Source organism: Trichoderma harzianum, assembly GCF_003025095.1.
Source record: "Trichoderma harzianum CBS 226.95 unplaced genomic scaffold M431scaffold_6, whole genome shotgun sequence".
NCBI lineage: Eukaryota > Fungi > Ascomycota > Sordariomycetes > Hypocreales > Hypocreaceae > Trichoderma > Trichoderma harzianum.
In genome coordinates, this window is record NW_020209254.1 from 2,302,129 (window position 1) to 2,322,011 (window position 19,883).

General features: G+C 50.4%; 5 protein-coding genes across 5 annotated transcripts; 3 read left to right on the forward strand and 2 right to left on the reverse strand.

The window, feature by feature from the left end:
• Window positions 1–2,586: 2,586 nt before the first annotated feature.
• On the forward strand, window positions 2,587–3,729 carry M431DRAFT_495447 (hypothetical protein; the record flags this gene model as incomplete). The annotated part of the gene is made up of 3 exons (XM_024917359.1): window positions 2,587–2,866; window positions 2,925–3,161; window positions 3,218–3,729. The coding sequence occupies 3 exons, from the start codon at window positions 2,587–2,589 to the stop codon at window positions 3,727–3,729; spliced, it is 1,029 nt and encodes a 342-aa protein (XP_024774909.1).
• A 946-nt stretch (window positions 3,730–4,675) lies between these two features.
• Window positions 4,676–6,277, forward strand: M431DRAFT_5798 (hypothetical protein; the record flags this gene model as incomplete). The annotated part of the gene is made up of 3 exons (XM_024921512.1): window positions 4,676–4,737; window positions 4,817–4,865; window positions 4,958–6,277. 3 exons carry the CDS (start codon window positions 4,676–4,678, stop codon window positions 6,275–6,277), a joined length of 1,431 nt encoding a protein of 476 aa, XP_024774910.1.
• A 1,241-nt stretch (window positions 6,278–7,518) lies between these two features.
• On the reverse strand, window positions 7,519–9,888 carry M431DRAFT_5799 (hypothetical protein; the record flags this gene model as incomplete). Its single annotated transcript, XM_024921513.1, has 4 exons — window positions 7,519–7,559; window positions 7,628–9,362; window positions 9,443–9,521; window positions 9,554–9,888. The coding sequence occupies 4 exons, from the start codon at window positions 9,886–9,888 to the stop codon at window positions 7,519–7,521; spliced, it is 2,190 nt and encodes a 729-aa protein (XP_024774911.1).
• A 55-nt stretch (window positions 9,889–9,943) lies between these two features.
• M431DRAFT_439496 (hypothetical protein) lies at window positions 9,944–10,645 on the forward strand. The gene has a single exon (XM_024915188.1). The coding sequence runs from the start codon at window positions 10,201–10,203 to the stop codon at window positions 10,537–10,539; it is 339 nt and encodes a 112-aa protein (XP_024774912.1). The 5' UTR covers window positions 9,944–10,200; the 3' UTR covers window positions 10,540–10,645.
• A 4,143-nt stretch (window positions 10,646–14,788) lies between these two features.
• Window positions 14,789–17,811, reverse strand: M431DRAFT_5800 (hypothetical protein; the record flags this gene model as incomplete). Its single annotated transcript, XM_024921514.1, has 5 exons — window positions 14,789–16,102; window positions 16,159–16,700; window positions 16,759–16,938; window positions 17,065–17,625; window positions 17,688–17,811. The coding sequence occupies 5 exons, from the start codon at window positions 17,809–17,811 to the stop codon at window positions 14,789–14,791; spliced, it is 2,721 nt and encodes a 906-aa protein (XP_024774913.1).
• Between the last annotated feature and the right edge of the window lie 2,072 nt (window positions 17,812–19,883).

Here is a 19,883-nt window from a genome sequence, read left to right on the forward strand (position 1 = left end):
TTAAATAAAGAGGAATTTGTGCTTTGCGAATCCATATTGTCTTGATGATAAAAGCATTCATCTGAGAGCTCATCCTTGAGAGGGGAAGTACAAGCAGTGGGCGCGGCTGTCACTGGTTAATAAACCGGCATCAGGCTGTAGGATCAGAGCCTGATGGGAGTAGCACATGAATGCCCAATGCATTACACAGCATCTTTAATATATGTAGCCATTTTTCATAAGTATCTTCTATTATCGCGAACGTTTTTCTTGTATCTGCTTCTATCGCCGATGTTTCTGCCTGTATTCGCAACTATGTCTACTTTTTTCTAGTATCTGCAGCTATATCTTTTTTTTATCTAGTATCGGCTTATATCGCCACTCCTTCCGGCGTCTGGCCTCATCACTATTGAATTAGGACATAGGAAGTGAGATTGCCAATTCAGACGATGGATTGGAGTTTTCCTGCAAGTCTCGGCGTAGTTGCATTAATTTAATTCAGTTCATCCTCACCACTTTCAGAGATCATCAAATTCGCCGTTTCTTTGGAGCACTTATATCACACGAGGCAGGCTTTGACCAGGGAGGGTATCGAAGCCCTTCATATGGGGCATATTTTCTCAAAAATTCTTGATAAGAATATCACCAACTTTCTCAGGGCTGTAGGATAGTTGAAGGAATTCTTTCATCAGTGCCATAGTAAATAGAGAGAAACGTCTATATTTGATGTTAAAAGCACTCATATAGGGGCCCACCTTTGAAAAGATCATCTCTTGGTAGAAAAAACAGCTGCATCATAGAAATACCATTGATTTCCTTTTTACATACTTTGCAGCCATGGAACTTCCATCGACATAACGAAAGGACTGTCGAATCTTGAAGCAGCCAGCAGACCATAATGGGAGTCTATCCATTCGCCGTTGATATAGTTACGCTAGGATTTGCTTCAATACATTAGATTAAATGGCTCCAGCCTGGCAAATCCTCTTCATCAGGTTCAACATTGAAACGGAAGGGAAATGTTCGCCAGTACCTAAACTCTGCCATCTAGTGGCCCATGTCATAAATTTTTAACTACCTACATCAGTTGCAGAATAACAATACCAGAAACTCTGAATAGAGAAATATAACCATTGTAGCAATACGAAAGTTTCTTTTTTATAGGTTATCAATAGTAACAGATACTCAAGCAAATAATGAAAGAGGGTACTTGCTAGCTAGCACTCTTGCGTTCCGTGGAAATTTAGTGTGCAGAAGAAAGCACCTGGGTACATGCAGGCATTTGTACGGTGATAACGGAGACGGCAAACCATTTCGAAGACGGCTGCGAAGCAGGCAAACACACTACGTCAGTCAGCATTCGCTGTGGTGGGATGCTGGGTGCCTAAAACCAGACTGCACGGAAGAGATGTTCTATTGGCATACAAATCCGGCTGATACACACATTTAGTAGCACCTACCTTAGGTATAGTGATAATGCTCGTTGTATCTCATCAAGGGGTCTGCAAAATTACCGAGACAGAAGAAAATAACAGCGAGCACACAAAAATACTCTACACGCACAAACTAACTACGCTAGAGTCTTCGCATCAGTGCTCTTACTGCGCAAATGCGTAGGTGTGTGTATCTGGTCACTTTCCGCTCTCGGAGTTTTTGCAGACCAGTTGCTCATTTGCCCATTGTGCCCATGCCCGTTTTCTTGCTCAGTGACACTTTCCTTCCTAGCTCTGCTGGGTTCGACCTTATTTTTCGGTCTAATCCGATTTCTTGTTGTTGGTCGGACATGGACGCGTCGACCCAGTATTATGCGCGGGAGTGGATATGAATATTGTATTAGGCAGGGTGAAGGGCGACCAGGGTAGAGTTCCCCCTTGAACGTATCGTAGTGCTCATAACGGAACTATCCAATCATGCGGTGGAGAGTGTATGATACCCCGGTGATCTCTTACCAAAAGAACCCAAATCAGTGCACGTCAGATTCAGTGAATTCTGCCCCTCCTTGCTGATGTACTCCGTATGATTGAATTGATTGGTTGATGGCTTACCTCCCAGTTGACCCGCATCAAACGGTGGTTGTACAGTAGGTACGGAAGAGGCATACATTTCCCTGGATTACTACGAGTGTGTCCTGCAACTAGGTCAGGTCGCGGTGTATGAGTTCTCCCTACAAAGAACATATGATATGCTTTGGTACATGGCTTGTTTATACATGCCTTTCTTTTTCTCTTTGTTCCCATGGCCATATGCTAATTAAAGGTACCTATATTTTGAACAAACTTCACATGTGCATTAATTAGTTTGCCAATAGAACAATTATTGTGAGGCGATGCCACCCCATACGTCCGCCCCCTGCTTCGCCTCTTTCCCCCGAGGTCCTTGTTTTTGCAATGGAACAGTCTGGTGGATCATTCCTACGGGCACTAGCGAAGCTTCTGTGTCATTGGTAGCACAGTTCAGTTTTCCTTTGCGCAACTACGCATTTCCCTCCACAGGCAAAAACACTAGCCCAAACTCGGTTCGGCGCAAACGGACATCATTCACCAGCATCTTCATAACTTCGCCATATGCGCTCCCTACCCAGATTCATTTCCTGCTTCGCTCGTTGCCATGGCGAGCGCTCAGCTGATACCATCCACGACAGAGATTCATGATGCCGACCCTTCCTCTGCGCCACTACATGCCATACCTCGTCGCGTACAAGAACTCAAAGAGGGCCAGCCCAAGGAGGGCCCTCGCAAACGGTTAAAGGCTCGCGCTCGTCGCGGCCCTTCTCGTCGGTGGCGCGAACAAATCATTTCCGACGTGCAAGACGATGAATCCTTCAACAGGCACCTCGATATCCTCAAGATCATTCGCAGCATCCCTGAGCTTAGAGACCACGCCCCTCGTTACTCGATCCTACACCATCAAATACCCACCCCGTGATTTGATTCCGTTCGAGAAAGAAGCCCGCTTTATGCACCTCTCCTACAGGGAGATACAGGGAATCAAAAGCCAGCTCTACCGATCTGTCAAAATACTGTACAACAACGGAGTCGGATACAATATCTACCCTCATCACCTTTATCTGTACGGTTCCAGGTCCTGGGATCCCACTCCTCTACTATTTCTTGGATCAGTCACGAGTTCCGACATACTAGACGTTGGGCAGTTGGACTGGAAGGAGCAGAGAGCTCATGTATGTGATCAGATCGACCGCGTTTTCGCACCCTGGAAATCTGGACCTTCCAAAAAGAAGCCGCCGACCTGGCCAAGCATGCGAGAGCAGAGATGGATCGGGCAACGTCCATCATCAACGAGAAGAACGCCGCCATCGACTCAGCGAAAGCAGACTTGACAGAAGCACAGGCTATTATGGCGGAAGCATTTCAAATGATAAAAAATGCTCGCGCTACCTTAGAGGGAGTTAATGTCACTACCAAGGAAATCTACTCCTCCGTTGTCGACCCTCAATGCGCCTGGGATCGCGCACAGTTGAAAAAGGAGAATGCAAACACAAAACTGAAACAGACGGATGCTCTTACTGACAGAGCAAATACTCTCCTCCAGAAGTATGGCATTCCGAAGCTAAATCATGGAGTGGACGCAGAGGATGCCATCTCACATTCTGATATCAAGCCAGAGGACAATGTTGAGATAAAAAACGACAGCCCAGCTATAAACGCTAAAGTTACCAACGAATGCACCGCACAGGATGAGGCTTCAACTGACCAAATCAACTCCACAGAAGAGGGTAGATTTGGCACATGAAATTCTAGACCGATGTTAATGTTGATTCCACAATACAGGACGCATGCTCAAGGAATCTTGGTTGCTCAACCTTGATTCTCAACCAAGCGTTGCAAGCGCAACGACTCATGGCACCCAGACTCGCGAGCAGATATACCTCTGACTAGAGTACCACTGTGCAACCGCCACTCACTCATCATAAGGTGAGAACTGAAGTGGAATACTATGGATCTAAAAGCCCGAAGACAGAAAAACATGTCAACGAAACCCCTGGATTTAAGCTGGGCAGAATTGGCGCCACTGGTGAGATTAGAAAGCCAGTAGCTTTTAGAGATGCGACTTGAACACATATACGTGAATGTTCCTTGGCTGTATGCTTGTTTGGCGTACCCAATATTTGCTTTGGAGGATATCACTTACTTCTGACTTTGGGCTGTGTGGTATGAATGGTGTAAATGACGACGATCCGGGTTCAACGCTCCTATTAAGGACAAGAATGTGTTGGCCACATGACTGGGGAGAAATAGTCACATGGCAATCAGTAGCATTAGCATTGAATGAAGTATGATTTCACATTCTAAGTAGATGTATCTCTTGAGAATTTGCATCATGCCTAGATTTTGATTTGCGATGATGAAAAGATGCCGCCCAAATATTGTGGTGGTCAGCATCAGCATCAGCATCAAACCCAGCAGTCTGGTACCCTTGTAGGGGTCGTCTCTGCCTGTGTCAGCAGTGCTCCCCATGCAACAGCCGTCACCATGGGCGAATTAGAGGCGTAGCTCCGTAGCTGAGGCTCGCTTTAAGGCATAACCCCCACCAAAGATCATACTCGGTACGTACTCCCGACTTGCATCTACCTAGCGGTACCAAGCCAGACGACGGCCTGCATCTGCGCCAACGCCTCTTGAAATCATCACCACCACCAGACAGGCGTCGCGTGCCCCGAAACGCACGACTTTTGCTCATGGAAGTGGACAGCGACAATGACTTGCTTAGCAAGACCGCCGCCGGAGAGCTTCCATCTTCGTACGTGGCGCATCATTGCATTTCAGCCCGTTCCAACCAGTTCTTTTCGCAGCTCTGCTAACTGATTGCTTCTTTATAGAGAGGCGTGGCCGGCCTTGCGCGACGATATCCTCGTGCGGCTAGACAAGGTACGTTTGCTTATCATGCGGTAGAATCATCAGGAAGCATGGTAGCCTATCAATCAAATAGGATTGCTAACGAGAAGCCCTGAATCCTCCAGATCGCACGCAATGAATTCCCCATACCCAAGCTGCCACCTCCCGTGCCGCGCTCTCGCTTCTTGGACACACGACTTCTCTCTTCATCATCCTCATCGCCCGCCGAGCCGTTTTCCGACGACGCCAATAAAGAGAATGCGCCCATAGACGAGCAGCCGCCATCCGCGGCCGGCACAGAACCATCCACATCTGCTCAACAACCACCGTCGCAATCCCCATCGCAGGCTCAAGAACCCGGCGTGCTGCCGAAACAGCTAGCAGACATGGTCGACGAAATCAAGAACCACATTGGCAGCTTTAAATCATATCCGCCGCATACAATCCAGAGGATCGCCGAGCTCATTCTATACCCGCGCGCACATTACAAGGCTCTACCGTCCTATCTTCACGCGTTGGATAGAGTCGCGGCCGTGACTTCAGGAACAGATACATACCCGCTACCGCCTCCGATTCCAGATATGTCCTCGATTCAGCTCAACGGGGACGAACCCAATGACCCTGCCATGGCTGTCTCTTGGGCTAACCCCACAGCAGTGGCAGTTGGTTCAGATGAAGCCCTTGGAGGGGCACTGCTAACGCCCATTCCTTGGCTCATCAGGAGAAGCACGCCACCAGAGACCACCCCTACCGAGCCACCGGCGGCGCAGATTCATAGCGAGAGCACTGAGACAATCGATGGTCCTAATGGGGTGGGCAGCATAGAAACTGTTTCCGTCAGCATCAACGGTGTGCCATCCATGGGGCATTCTAGGGGTGTCACCCAAGGCGAGCTGCTTAGGCAAGAGCAGAGGGCCGGTATCGTCCCAGTCAGCCAACTCACCAAGTCTCACGACATGATGGTCGAGGGTGGGCGTGGGGGTTCAGCTTCAGATGACCATCCCATGGATGATGAAGAAGAGGAGGAAGATGAGGAAGCTCCGCACGCGAGAGGGCCGGATGAAATCGGTGTTGGTGATACGGGCCCTCAATCCGAGACGACAAGTGTCATGGGCGAGGATGGTGTCGAGATGCAGGGCATCGACCTCGAAGCCGCCGTTGGCCGGAAACACGTCGACGAAAAAGACGAATCGTCCACGGCAGAGCCCCAAGACGAAGCCAGCAAGCCCTCCTCGGAGCGGGCGAAGAGTCCCGGCGCTGAGAGTGTTAGCTCAAAGCGCGAAGCAGAAGACGATCTTGAGGAAGATGTCGTGGCGAAGAAGGTCAAGGAGGAGCCCAGCGGCGATGGCGATACCAGCATGACATCCGATTCTGAAGAACAGAAAGGGGGGGATGAGAGCAAGGACGACACTACAGATAAGGATAATGTCAAGATGGAGGCTTAATCATATCATCATGGCCAACATGCCAGTCTTCCTATGAAGCTGGGCATTTGGATAGACCCCATATTATTCCCGCCTCTCTCTCTCTCTCAATCTCGCTTACGAATTGCAAGCACCTCGAGAAGCAGGTATCTCGAGAAGACACATGGCAAACCACCAAGTTCGACTTTATACCAAGCAGAGGACCCCAGGCTACCTCTGGTCAGCACGATGGAGTTAAGGAGCCATGCCAAGATAATGTTGCATACCCCTATTGCCACGGCAAAGGGCCTCGAGCATGAGAGTATCAATACCAGCCCTTCTATCAAGGATTCAAAAGGGTCTTTTTTAAAAAAGCTTGTTCCCTTTTTGAGAGGAAAGTATATTCACCGGAATACTTTTGGTCATGTATAATTAGACACGGAGAATTATTCAAACATTTTTATGATTATGGGCGCGGAAACAACATCCACGATTTCTATCACCACCTTATAACCTGTGTCACAGCTGGATTTTTTATTTCTCGATCTCCATCTGTTTTCTCTGAAGTAGCCTCAACATAATAGGATTCAATGAATGCAATGATGGATATAATGGATCATTTTGCTCGTCTACGTGAGGTTCACAAGTAAATCAGCATAGAACCAAATTCACTAGCAGTGCATATATATATATGTCTTGTAAGATATAACGGGAAGAAGATGAGGCACCACAGCCTCATATGAATGAATACACTACGTATATATAACCCTCCCATATCCGCCTCAGATATGACAACTTTTTCATGTAAAAGTGGCCACCACCAGACCACCAAGCAACCATCCAGGGATAAATTCCTCGTGAATAACAAAAAACGCCCGGCCCAAAAAACGCCCCCCTGAATCCTTCCCAGAGAGCCCCAGTATTACAACGTACTAGATAGCAGCTACTCAAGAGCCTCTTTATATATATCGCGCGCCGTTCTTCCTTACGACGAAGTCTAGATGAAGAGTGCACATTTGCATCGTAAATCGGGAAATGTCTTTGCCGCAGCCATCATCGCGCCAAACATGCTTGTCATAGAAAAGCCCGCCCTAACCCTTCCTCCCAACTGTGGTCAAGCGCGCTTTGAATTCACCGAACTCTGAGAATGCCGAAAAGAAAAAAGTTGAAAACAAGGCCAACCGGAGAGAGAAATCCAATGGAGAGAAAAACGCCGACGCCATGCTATTTCCTTAGAGTAAAAAAAGGTGTCATCAAAGAAGAGAGAATCAAAGAGGCGCAGGCTACACGAATCCAGGAAATACGCTCGAAACAACACGACGCCCTTGAATATCAGAGTTAGTCAGGATTCGGTCAAGGTCTCGAGAGGAAACGGGGAAATGGTCGACTCACATTTGGGACGCCTCACGTCAGGGTCATCAAATGGCGCGTTCTGGCTCGCAATCTCTCGCATGCGCTCGCGAGCAAACGACGAAGGACTGTGGCCCCCTGAGGGATGTGTCACTACCAACTCAACACCTTCGGTAGCCGTTGGTAGCAGCCTCAAGGCACGAGGCTGGGGCTTGCGCTTGGCCCGCGTTGTGGGCGCTGGAATCTGCGGCGCCGCGGGGGTTGTCGCAGGGGTTGTCTCTCTAATGGCATCGTCTTCGGATTCGGATACGTCCATAATCGTTGTCCCAGATGGCGTCGTCGACGGTATTTCTCTGATGGCTTCCGTATCTGTAACAGTTTGTTCGGAAGATGTCGGCGTCTTCTTAACATTGGGATCTTTACCCTGTTTGCTATTCTTGACCGGCGTCAACGGCACGTCGGGGGTAGTTGCATGACTGCCCGAACTGAAGATTTTCCTTCCCCAGCCTTTGAGTTTGTTCTCGCCAGATTCCATGGACGAATAATCCAAATCTATCCTTCCTCGCAATTTCCGCAGGGCCCGTTCACGGCGGACCATTCCGTTGGTAATGGGAGGGCAGTACCCGGGGGGTAACATGCAATGCTTGCACATTGGACATAGTGAGCTATTTTCGAGCAAGAATTCGTCTATACAGTCGGGATGAAAGATGTGGCCGCAGGGCAGTTCTTTGATGATGGTGACGCGATGTTCGAAACGATCGAGACAAATGTGGCACTTTGGTTGGAAATTTGTGGCGGTGGTATCGGACCCTGTTATACTTGACCTTTTACTCCGAACGCTTCGTGTACTGCGGACGCTATGCTCACTGGGAGATACGATATCACTGGGGGCATTTCGGTCGTGTCGGTGGGTTCTCCTTGAGGGTTTTCCAGAACGAGATGTACCACGCATACCCGGAGAAGAGGGAGTCGGCGGGCCACTGAGTGAGTCTGGGTCTTGGTTATAAGTGAAAAGCGGAAACCCCTGGACAAAGGTCGTCGGGACGGTGAGCCTCTTGATACCCATGGCCTCGAGATCAACCTCGCCAGATATAACACGACGTTTTAACGATATGCGGCGACGCCTCTGTATCAGGTGCATGGTGAGTGAGATGCCGCCGATGATGGCGAGTAAGGCGCCAATGACGATGAGGAAGAATATCCACAGAGCCGGGATGTTGGTAGGATTCTTCATGTTCAACTCAGTCCATATTCGAACATAGTCCTTCGGGTTGGGCCCATACAGCTGCGATATCTCTTGGCCATGGGGAATCTGGTTGACGGTTCCTGAGTAAAGGCTGAGCTGAGTCATCATTTTTTGGCCCTCGAGTCCCGAGACGGCAAAGACGGGATACTGATTCTGCTTCCTCCAGGCGCCGTCATCGTCGAGGTTCCAGACGGGTGATTGGACATCCTGGGGCTTGTTGGAGGAGTTGTTTGGCTTGTAGAAGATGAAGGCGCGGATAGGGTCGGCGCGGGCGGCGGCGAGGTAGGCCTCGGTGCAGTCTATGCTAAACCAAGGAGCAAGGGCGATGAGGTTGTAGTTGGTAGGGGGGAGGTTGGCGCGGCGAGTAACATTTCTGGGGATGAAGTCGTACTGCTGGGCATCACAGGACGGCATTCGAGCGATGTCGGGAACGTATAAAAGACCTTGAATAACTCCATTGAGGGTATCGGCGTTAGTGGTGGTCAAGGTGGTGATGTTGCTGTCGATGCGCTCCTCGTATGCTATCTGACTCTATGGGGTCCAACACTGTCAGCGGTACTTGGCCATGGTGACTAGAGAGACTGGAGGACAGGGGAACGGGCGCAACGCACGGAGAGCGCGGTAATGTTTCTGATGATGGTGGTGGGCACGGTGGTGGCACCACCCCAGACCGGATTACTGAAGAGAAGCCTGGCAGCAGAGGGTCAGTAGGCGATCCATACGCGGCGGCAGCAGAGGGGATAGGAGAAGACGAAGAAGAGAAGATGGCGACTGGTGAGAGGGACAACGATGCGGCAGTGAGAGCAACAAAGCAAAGCAGTGTTGGTGACAGATGGTGGGATCGCAGGCGTATCGTTTGGGTGAGGATGCAATTCGGGGAAATGGAGCGGAGAACAAGGCAAAACAACGCCAATGGCAAGCAGACTGGCGACGACAGCAGCGACAACGACAGCCGGAACGAGGCCAGTGAGTCGACAGGCGACGGCGACGGCCAAGGGGAGCAAAAATGAGGCATGAGAGAGGCATCTCGTGCCTTGCTGGAGGACATACACGACATTTCGAATCTCGGAGAGCGCTGTGAGACGTCAGTTGCCGGCCGCCAAGACTGGGGTCACGTAGGGGTAGTCTTGGCCGACAGAAGGCAGAACTCACACATTCTTCTAATACATATTGAGGGCGAATCGGGAGGCGGCAGTCATGGTCTACGGGCGACGGCGACAGCGCGGGGGAGGGAGAGACGAAAGATGAAGGAAGACAAGAGAAGAGGCAGAGGCAGCGCGGCGGGCAGCAGAAATGTCGAGCAACGACTGTGGTTTGCAAGGACGCAAATTGGCCTGGGGGGGCACACACAGGTCGAGTCGAGATCAGGATGAGGAAAAAAAAGAGCAACAGACGGACAGGCGGTGCTAAGCAGGGATGGCGGGCGAGGTTTTGGCTGTGCTGTGGTGCTGTAGTGCTGCAGTACGTACGGTGGCCAGTGGGTAAAGTACAGGTACAGGTACGGGGAGGTAAATTGATGGGCAACGGAGTACGATGGAACGCCGGTGCAGCAATTCCGGACTCCGTGCTGGTGCTGGTGCTGGGAGCCGGAGCCACTAACAGCAGCCACAGCGGTTCGCTACTTAAGCTGGCCGCTCGCTCGTACCGCTACCTGCTCCCACGAACGAACAGCAGCACTACCTCACCTGCAGTCTGCAGACACGCCTGAAAAGACGCCGGTGGAGGCCAAGGCGGGGCGGCTGGACGGTAAGTCGGAAGCCAGGACGATATGGAGGCGTGGAGCTGGTGTGAGCGTCGCTGGTCTGTGAGAGGGCCAGTGGGCGTTGGTGGTTGCTGGACAGTGCTGGATCCGGAGCTGCAACTCCAGCTGTCATTGACAATCGGGGTACCTTTCTCCGCTAATTTGTGCTAGGAGAGTACATGCACCCGGGAATCAGGCACAGTGCAGATGGCTGCAAGCTCGCGTGGTCCAAAAGAGAACCAGCGGGCGAATCAAGGCCCCGGGCTGCACAAAGGCGATGGGCTGCCGCTGCCGCTTCCGAGCGGGCAGGGAAAAGGGAGCCAAAGGAGCGAGTCAGAGGCGAGTCGAATCGGGCGGCTCGGGGGCTTGACTTTGACAAGTTGGTTCAGTTAGCACAGCCGCGCGAGATAAGGCACCAGAACCTTGCGTATATCGTACTGTAGCGTATTGCCAAGGACAGTACCTTGCTGCTGCTGCAGAGATTGGGAAGAAGCTAACTGGGAGTATGGACTGACGTGATGTCAGTGATTACAAAGAGTTGCGGGTAGAGTAGAGTAGAGTAGAGTAGAGTAGAGTAGAGTCGTGCCGTATAGAGAGGGGCGCTGTAAGATGGATGGAATCAAGACTCGGTAGGCTCATGCGGCATCAACCAAGACACTATTACCTCGTACTTATACACAGCCAAGTTCTTTCCATGCTCAGGAACAAATGCCGACCTCTGGTGCTACCTTTCATTACTCGTACCTACATGGAGAAAACGCCAAGCGGTTTCGTGTATGCAGAGGCATATAATAGTGGCGATCGGAGGATGCAGAGGACTATCATCCTGGCAGCCTATCTTGCTATCTGCCGCTACCCTAGCACATGTTGAAGTTGCTGCATTCCCTGTGGATGCGTGCGTAATTAATTGATCAAGGCTGCCTCGTGCTGGAGCTGATAAAGGTGTCAAGCAATCAAGGCACGTCGGCGAATTGGATGGCTTGTGTTGAGGTTATCCTTTCAGTAATGGTTGATCCATACATACAAGCTTAACAGAGTCAAGCTTTGTTCACTCACAACCATCAAGACATGCATGTAGTCAATTTTCCCACTCTACTCAATGTAATATACATACATGTATACCACAAACGAACCTTACAATCACTCTTGAATTCTACTTGTGCTTCATCTTTTCATAGTCACCTTTGAGCAAGCGACCAGGCAGGGAGCATGAAATGTCCCCTCACTCCGAACGCCGAGCACAAGGTAATATTCAGGACTTCGCTTATCAAACCACTGCTACCGCACATACCCAAAGGCCCAACTCCAAAACTCCCAGAAAACCCACGTAATCAACAATTGTCTACCTCTATAATCTTCTGACATACAGGCGCTAATCCTAGACGGGTGCTGGCGGCTCAATCGTCAATAGACCGACACAGGGCCCCTTGTCGCCAGTGAACGCATGGAGCGATCGAGGCTGCGGGCAATATGTCACTTGAGGAGGGGGACCGGAATTGAATTTCTGCCAGGTAGCAGAACTTCTGTCGCCGTTACGTTTCCTCAAGATATCCGTGACTGCAAGTAACGGATCTTTTGTCATCTCGCGCGCCCCAATAACAGCTCCGGTGGATTGTCTCTTTCTCTAGCTCCAAGCCGGCAGTTCCATCTTTCAACATCGAAAAGAGCTAAACGCCAGTGCAAAGCTGATCTCGAGCAAATGCCATTCGGTCCCGAGGTGGGTATTGCACGGGTGCGAGAGTCCCGATTGATGGCTGTCTTTTCTTACCTCCACCATCCATGTCGGATCGACGGATCTCGCCTCGACATCAACCCGAGCCCTTCGGCCTGGATGCCAGCGAGCAACGAGTTTTTGTTTTTTGTCACTGTCTACGCTTATTACTCTCGATATATCTAGAACATCTCGTGTGTAATACGGTGCTCCGTACGACTCCACGTAGCGGCCAAGTACAGCATAGTATAGGATTTTCCCATTTACTAATAGTCTAATAATATCTTGCCCTGCATACAGCTCTGCCGCTCATGCAGCGAGAAACGCCGCAGCTTCGCGCTCCCGACTTATTGTACCAGACATCGGCGAATCAGGTGGTGAGAGGGAAAGGCTTGAGCTTTGCCTGCCGGGCAGCTCTGGGCACAAGCCGTGCCGTGCCATTGGCCCCCATGCCCTTTAGCGCGTCTGTTCCCGTTGGAAGTGTTGATTTGATGGTATTTACGGTAACGTGGAAGACGCAGCTTTGGCCGGATATCGGGTACTACCTACCCTTGAGAGCAGCAAAAAGACAATATTCAAATATCCATGTCCAAGGCCTGCGGCGATTCGCAGAAATAGGCCCTTGTGCACTATCCGAGCGTTCCTTTTGCTAATGCCGTCATTTCCCTTTTTGTCTCGTAACTGCGAAACAAATCACATTGATGCCCCGCACTCATCAACTCCTACCACATACACCATCACATACGATACTATCATGTTGAGCAAGTTAGCAAGCCTTTGTATCCATACATGTATGTGCTGCCTACTCGGTATGCACGGGTATGCCGGCATGCAACGACTTGGATGGGTCCTGATATAGTGCTCACTCACGATGTTCGATTCGACGACTTCTGATTACTGTCTGCATATTGCTCAAGTAATATATCGTAATTATTACTACCGAGTATATGTACTTGATCCTTCAGTTCTTAGGCCGCCTCCTTTAGAGTTACAGCAACTCGCATCATCTTGCCCAATCCCCCTACAAACTCGCAACTATTGATTCGACTACTGCTAGCTCCCTCCACAACCCGGCAATGCGCTGCCGGGCTCCTCCTTAGAAGGCGCCTATAATCCGTTTCTATGTGCGAAATATAGTATCCAAGGATGTAGCCTAGATCGTTAATAAAGGGCATCACAATAGCAAAACCAAATGCTATCATACGAGTACGTGTAGCTGCGCAATTTCCCGTCGGTTAACCCGTCCGTAGACCTTTTTCTCCCGAAAACGAAAGCCAAGACAACGACACAGTGCATGTATTTAAGCCAGAGCGGGAGACATACAACATAATGACATACCCAATACGACAAAGGTGACGCCAAGTAGCTCGTTGAACCAGGGGACTCCGCTCTCTGAGATTTGATGCTATCTCGACTACCTTTAGCTCTCTCCATCCTCCCGCCGAAGCGAAGCAACTAGAAAATTCGCGCGTGCCTTCCAAAGGGACATGTGGAGCCAGCAAAAAAAAAAAGAGATGAGATGTCCGTTCTTTAATCCTTGCAAACTGTGACTCTTTCGTCTTTTGCTTGTGGTGAAGACGCCCGATAGCCGGCCAGACTCTCCACCGGGCATACAGCAACTAGATTAATATGGTACAAACAAAGTGCAGCCCCCATCTACACATTGTTGTGTTTCGCCATACTACACACGCTCTCCCCCCCCAAAAAAAACCAGTCCACTTTCAAAAGGGTTTTATCGTGCTCTTGGCGCATCGTGTTTCCGACCCACGTCAGGTACCCGTACAAGCACATGCATGTACTGTCTGCACATGCCATCCTTTGCAACCACACAGCTGTCCAGGCACCGACATTCTAAAGCATTTGTGAAAGATACTTTCCTTCCCCGATCCTACTGTTGACATTTCCAATTTCGATATTGGCCCCCCCTGGCCCCCATTTAATAGCTTCCCTCTCTCTATCTTTTTGCATCGTGGGTTGTTAATATGGGAGACGGGGTATCTTGCGTTACATCGGCTTTCAGGCGTTGAGTTCGGACTCCTCCCGACACGATGCAGTGGATAGCGATGTCAGATTACCATTGATGTTCAGAAATGACCCCTGTTTTGTTCACCAAGTGGTCCTACAGAATAGATTTCGCTATTACAAGCGCTCCTAGCTGATTCTCCTAGTTTCCGTCCTTCTATTGCAAATCGCTAAGCCAACCACGGAAATACTTGTTCACGACAAGAGGCCTTCTTCAGGTTACTTGATGCTAAGCTGTAACTACCGATATGCTCCATCGTCTACAGCCAGCCCGCTATTGCAAGAGTGCTTCTTGATACAGGTATCTCATCAATCGTGCCCAATCATTTAGAGTGTAGTTCCTTTTGGGAATGGGTATATATATATGGTATGACTATCTAAGTCTTTTACTTCAACATTGTGCTTTGCCTACCAACACATCAACAAGTCACTTTTGTCTTCACAAAGGGTTCAGTAACGCCACAAGGACTTAGTGAACCTTTTCTAAAACCTGTAGCCGCCGCTGTTGCCGCCGTGGTCGCGGGATCTGTACTCAGAGTCGTCGGCCTCGTCATCATCATCACGATGGTGGTGTCGCCTGCCATGGCCGTCCTCCTCACGAGATCCATATTCGCCGCCGTAGCTCTCGTCTTGCCGACCGTAATTGTTGCCGCCATAGCTATCCTCGTCCCGGCGCCCGTAACCACTGTTGCCGTAGCTGTCCTCCTCACGGCGTTCGTAGCTAGATTCGTAGTTGCTTGTTTCACGGCGCTCAGAACTGTTGTCGTCGTCATCGTCTCGGCGGCTGTGTCCTCTCCCTGATTCATCGTCAGATCCATGACTATGATGATGGTGATGATGGTGATGGTGATGGTGCTCATGCTCGTGGCTGTGCTTCTTACGATTATCATCAGACCCCCGGCTGTCACTTCTTCGCTGCTCGTAGCCACCTCCATAGCTGTCCTCGGTCGAACGGTATTCATGTCGCTCGGTGCGCTGTTCATACGATTGATAGGAGCTTTGGTGAGTCTCTTGCCTCTCCTCATAGTTGGAGCCGCCATAGCCGCCGCTTCCGTATGATTGCTGTTCGGAGCGTTGATATGAGGTTTCACGTCCACCGTCGGGGTGATAGGTTTGGCTGTATTCGGCTTGGCCATACCGATTTCCCTCTTGGCCATACTCCCGTTGGTGTTGGGTGTAAGAGCCGTCTTCTCCAGTCTCGTAACTAGTTTCTCTCTTGGTCGAACCTTGCTCAAAGGCTCCTCCCAGGAGGCTGCCAGCCATGCCACTGATGAGGCCACCAATGCCGCCATCATCTCCACCTGACTGCTGTTGTTGGGTGAAAGGAATATCGACGCCGGTATTCTGGGAAACAAATCCAGATAGGGCACCGGTAGCGCCCGAGAAAATGGCGGTTGCGGCCGCGCCAGCAATCTGGTCCTCGACGCCCTGAGGCTCGCCAAACTCCTTGCGCATCTTCAACTTACCCGAGCAGCCGTGGCCGGTATCGTGGACACCCTCCTTGTGGTTTTCGCCGTTGAGAACTCCTTGGGGAGAGAGCTTGCGACGATAATCCTCCTGTTGGTCCTCACCCATGTCACGCCACCATTCTTGGACAGAGTTAAAGATGAGCTGTCGAGCCTCGGCAACACCATCATAGCCCATATCACGCTGGGCGGGGTGGTGCATGACGCCGTTTACAATGCGCTCCAGCAAGCGGTCAATATCAACTGAATCGTCATCAATAGCCTCCATGAGCTGTGGCACAACCCAGTGGAGCATTCTGGCGGCAGTTCGACCGGCAATCTCGTTGAGAATCTACACCATCGATTAGTCTAGGAAGCCGGATTTGCGCATCTTGATGCTGCACTTACGTTGGAGAAGTGGTCCTTGGAGAGCATGGAATGAGTAGGATCAGAAGAGTAGTCGTCGTCAAAAACGATGTGCTGCTCCTTCTTGCTGCTCTCGATGATTTCTGAGGATCCGGTTTGAAGCTCGTTCTTGATCTGGTGGATCAAGGGAACAATGAAAGGTGCCATGATGGAAAAGACAAAAATGGAAAGCTGCTCCTCTAGTTGCTCAATAATCTTGGGAAGAATAGGGATGTTCTCAATCGCACCACTGATGCTCTTCATAATGCTATCATGGAATTCAATGACGGGCATAATCTGTCGATAGATGTTCTTGATGTAGATGGTGAATTCTTCCGGATCCTTGGGAGAGACCGGGACGGTTTCCTCCTGGGCAGCAGACGCATTGGACTGAAGCTCGTTGATCTTATCTCCTTGGTTGCCTCCAATGATTCCAGGGGGAAGGTTGCTGAGAAGGGACTGGAGCAAGCTTGTGTCGCCGGTCTTGCCTTCGTTGAGCGCTCCCTCGAGTTCGTCAATTTCATTTTGAGTCAACTTATCCGACACTACGCAAGCTCTAGTTAGAGGATACTGTCCAAGATGCAAGATGTAATCTGCACATACCTTCTCCGGTGACGGAGTGGAGGAAATCGACGCCTCCAAATGTGCCTGTCACAATAGGATAGACGGAGCCACGAGCACCTTGCAGCTCAATCTGAGTGTTGCGGCCAACGTGGGGGAAGATTCCACGCTCTCCCATTTCAATGAGTGCAAGCTCAATGTAGTTGCTGTGGGCGAAAAAGTCTATTCAACAAATTGAGGTTAGAAGCTGGTTTTCGAGCAAGCTAAAGGGGAGCTGCCATGGGCAATTATAGTGCCTTGGTCTACTGAAGCAAAGTAGACGCTCTGCAAGGGGGGTCTAGAGTTTACCTTCCAAACAGTGCAGACCAGTTCCCATCAACCGAAGAGCTTCGTAGAGCTCTGGCTTGTTTCCCGAGCGCTTGTACTGGCGACCCAGCTCGATGCAGCGGCCAAAGAGATTCCGCACATGTTTAGCGGATGTCATGATGCCAACTCGCTCATTGGCAATGTAGTTCTTCATTCCAGTTTCCGGGTCGACGGCAAGCTCGACCTCCTCATCGATGGGACCTCTCAGACGGGGATCATAATCTCGGGCGTCGACACCTTCTCCATAGCCCTTGGGGTTGTCAATGTGATCTTCGGGGCGGTAGCATCCGAGACGCTCAGCCGTAACCTCAAATTCGCCAGAGCCATAGCCAAAGGACATGAAGCCAAGAACGCAGAGGAGAAGTCGAATAGCCTCAGCAGAGACCATCTTGACGGTGCCCACGTCGATGGCCTGGGAGTAGTCGCGCAGCCAGTTGCCAAAGTAAACTCGTGAAACGGTCCGCTTGTTGAACTTCTTGCCGCCCTTGATGGCATGGGCCATGGCCAGGGTTAATAACGCATCTTCGATGTCACCGTGTCGCCCTGTAGAATTGCGAGTTAGCGATATGGAGAAACACAGGAGAGGTCGGGTAGAGCCGAAGTACAGTTTTGGCCCTCGACCTTGGAAACAGAGGCAATGTTGCCAGCTCCGAATGCAGCTGCCGGCTGAACCAAGCAAACAAGGAGCACCAGCCCCAAAAGGAAGCCAGGCGCTCTAAAGTTGATCATGGTGGCACACTTTGCACGCGATAGCTTGGATCGTCAAATATTTGTGTGATGTTGCAGCGAGCCCGTCGCTGTCAGGATAGGATAGGATAGGATAGGATAGATCTAGATCGTGGGACTTGGCGAATACCCAAGTGCTCTTGGCAACGAACGTACGTAGAAAAGGAAGAGAAAAGAAGAAGAGGAAGCGTAGTCAAGATTGCTGAAGAGATGGCACAGGAGAAAATGGAGAGAGGAGAGGGGCGTACGGAGCATAGGAGGGGCATTTGGAACGGAGCACAAGGTCATGCTAGCATCAAGTAATCGGCCTCATCTCACACCAATCGGCAGCCGCATCAGCTGTCGTCAGGAGTCTTGGCATTCTGCTCCAGCAGGGTCCAGAGGTCCAACCAAACGGCATCAACTCTTCAAGTTAGCTCTGGGATGGCCATGCCGGCGCCGTTTCATGCCGCGAGGGGCACAAGGCATAACAATGCCGGCGGGCTTGAACGCCTTGGTGGTGGGGGGGATCAAGATACCTCGGGCTTGGTGGCGTCCGCACGCAGATGGCGGGTATACGGGCGACGCTTGTGGCAGACGCTATTTCGGCCAGGGTCGGTAAGGTTACTCGATACTTTGTTTTTAATACGACAACGCGTCGCACAGGTTGCAAGTTGCAAGTGGTTTGGATGAGTATGTCATGATTATCCAGGCAGAGCAGATGGATCTGCAGAGGTGAAATGACGTGAATCATTTTGTATGGTCATGTACTAAATGTACAGTAACTTATTTCTGTGACCAGTGTAGGAGTGATCAAAGGTACTTGGTACATGTAGTAAGGCTGACCCTGATTACCGCGTGATGCCACTGCACAGCTTCATGCCCCCGCCAAAACCTTGATGAGAGCTGTGCTGGTTCTCTGGTATCAATACTTATTCACTTCTGTATATAGAACTACCTAGGCAAAAGGACGGTGCGCTGTTACATGGCCGTATCGGTGTTTCTCTGGCAGCTGAAACATTTCATCCTAAGAGCTCGTCGCTTGTTTCTTCATACATGTGCTCCGTAATGGTGTCTATCGTACTGGGAGGTCGGCACTTATTAGACGTGATGACTGCCGAAATACCTGCATGCTAATATAGCACAGCACACTTTACCTACCGATGTAATCCCTCCTAGGAGGCTAATTGGAGGTAACGGTAGTGGTGTTTGTCACAGCCGTAGCAATCTCGATAAGCCAAGTTGAGCAAGAGATAATGAAGCCAGATCCCAGCTAGATTTCTCGACGTCATCGCTATTCTGATCAGAGACACAGCTGTCGCTGCTTTACATGCATCAATGCATTCGCTAGGATGAGTAGAACGGGCGCATATCTGCTGGCACAGAGCCATGCTGTCGGTAAGTAGAGCTGACAGCATCTGACACATGCCATCGCTGTAGGTAGGGAGATTGCTCCGGTACCACGTAAAGTTCAATACAATGTTTGATACCTACCTGACTATCTCACACGCATATACAGTATTCCGTCAATCATGAGGCATGGTATGGGCATCTGTATCCAGCTAATGTCGGGTTAATACCTAGAAGTGCTGAGATCTCTATGCGCCACACAGAAGCAGCGGTATCATTGCTATGGTGCACATAATGTAAGATGGGCTCCAACACGCAGCAAGTCGTCAAGTCAAGCTCGAAAAATGGCAGCAGTGTCAACGTGAGCTCCAACGGCATATAGATACCCGAATTGTATGGATCCTTGAAAAGCGTTTCCAGCCTTTCTCTACGGTCTGTCGTCCTTGTTTATCTACCAGAAATGGTCAAATCGTCACGAGCACGTGTAACAGGTAGAACAAGACAATGAGTCCAGTTTCCAATTTATCCAGTGCTCATTGTACGACGTCTTGCTTCTCGGGGCAGTTCCATGCAGAGAAGATTCGAATTCAACGGTGCCGTGCTACAGGCTCCCCAGCATGTTCTGAATTACACACAGCCCAGCCTACGCCCAAATACAGCGACCATCTGCATGTTTCACTCACGCTCCAGTGTGCTCCATCCTTCCACAGCTCCCACGAGTGTCTCGTCGCCACCAGCTTCAACTA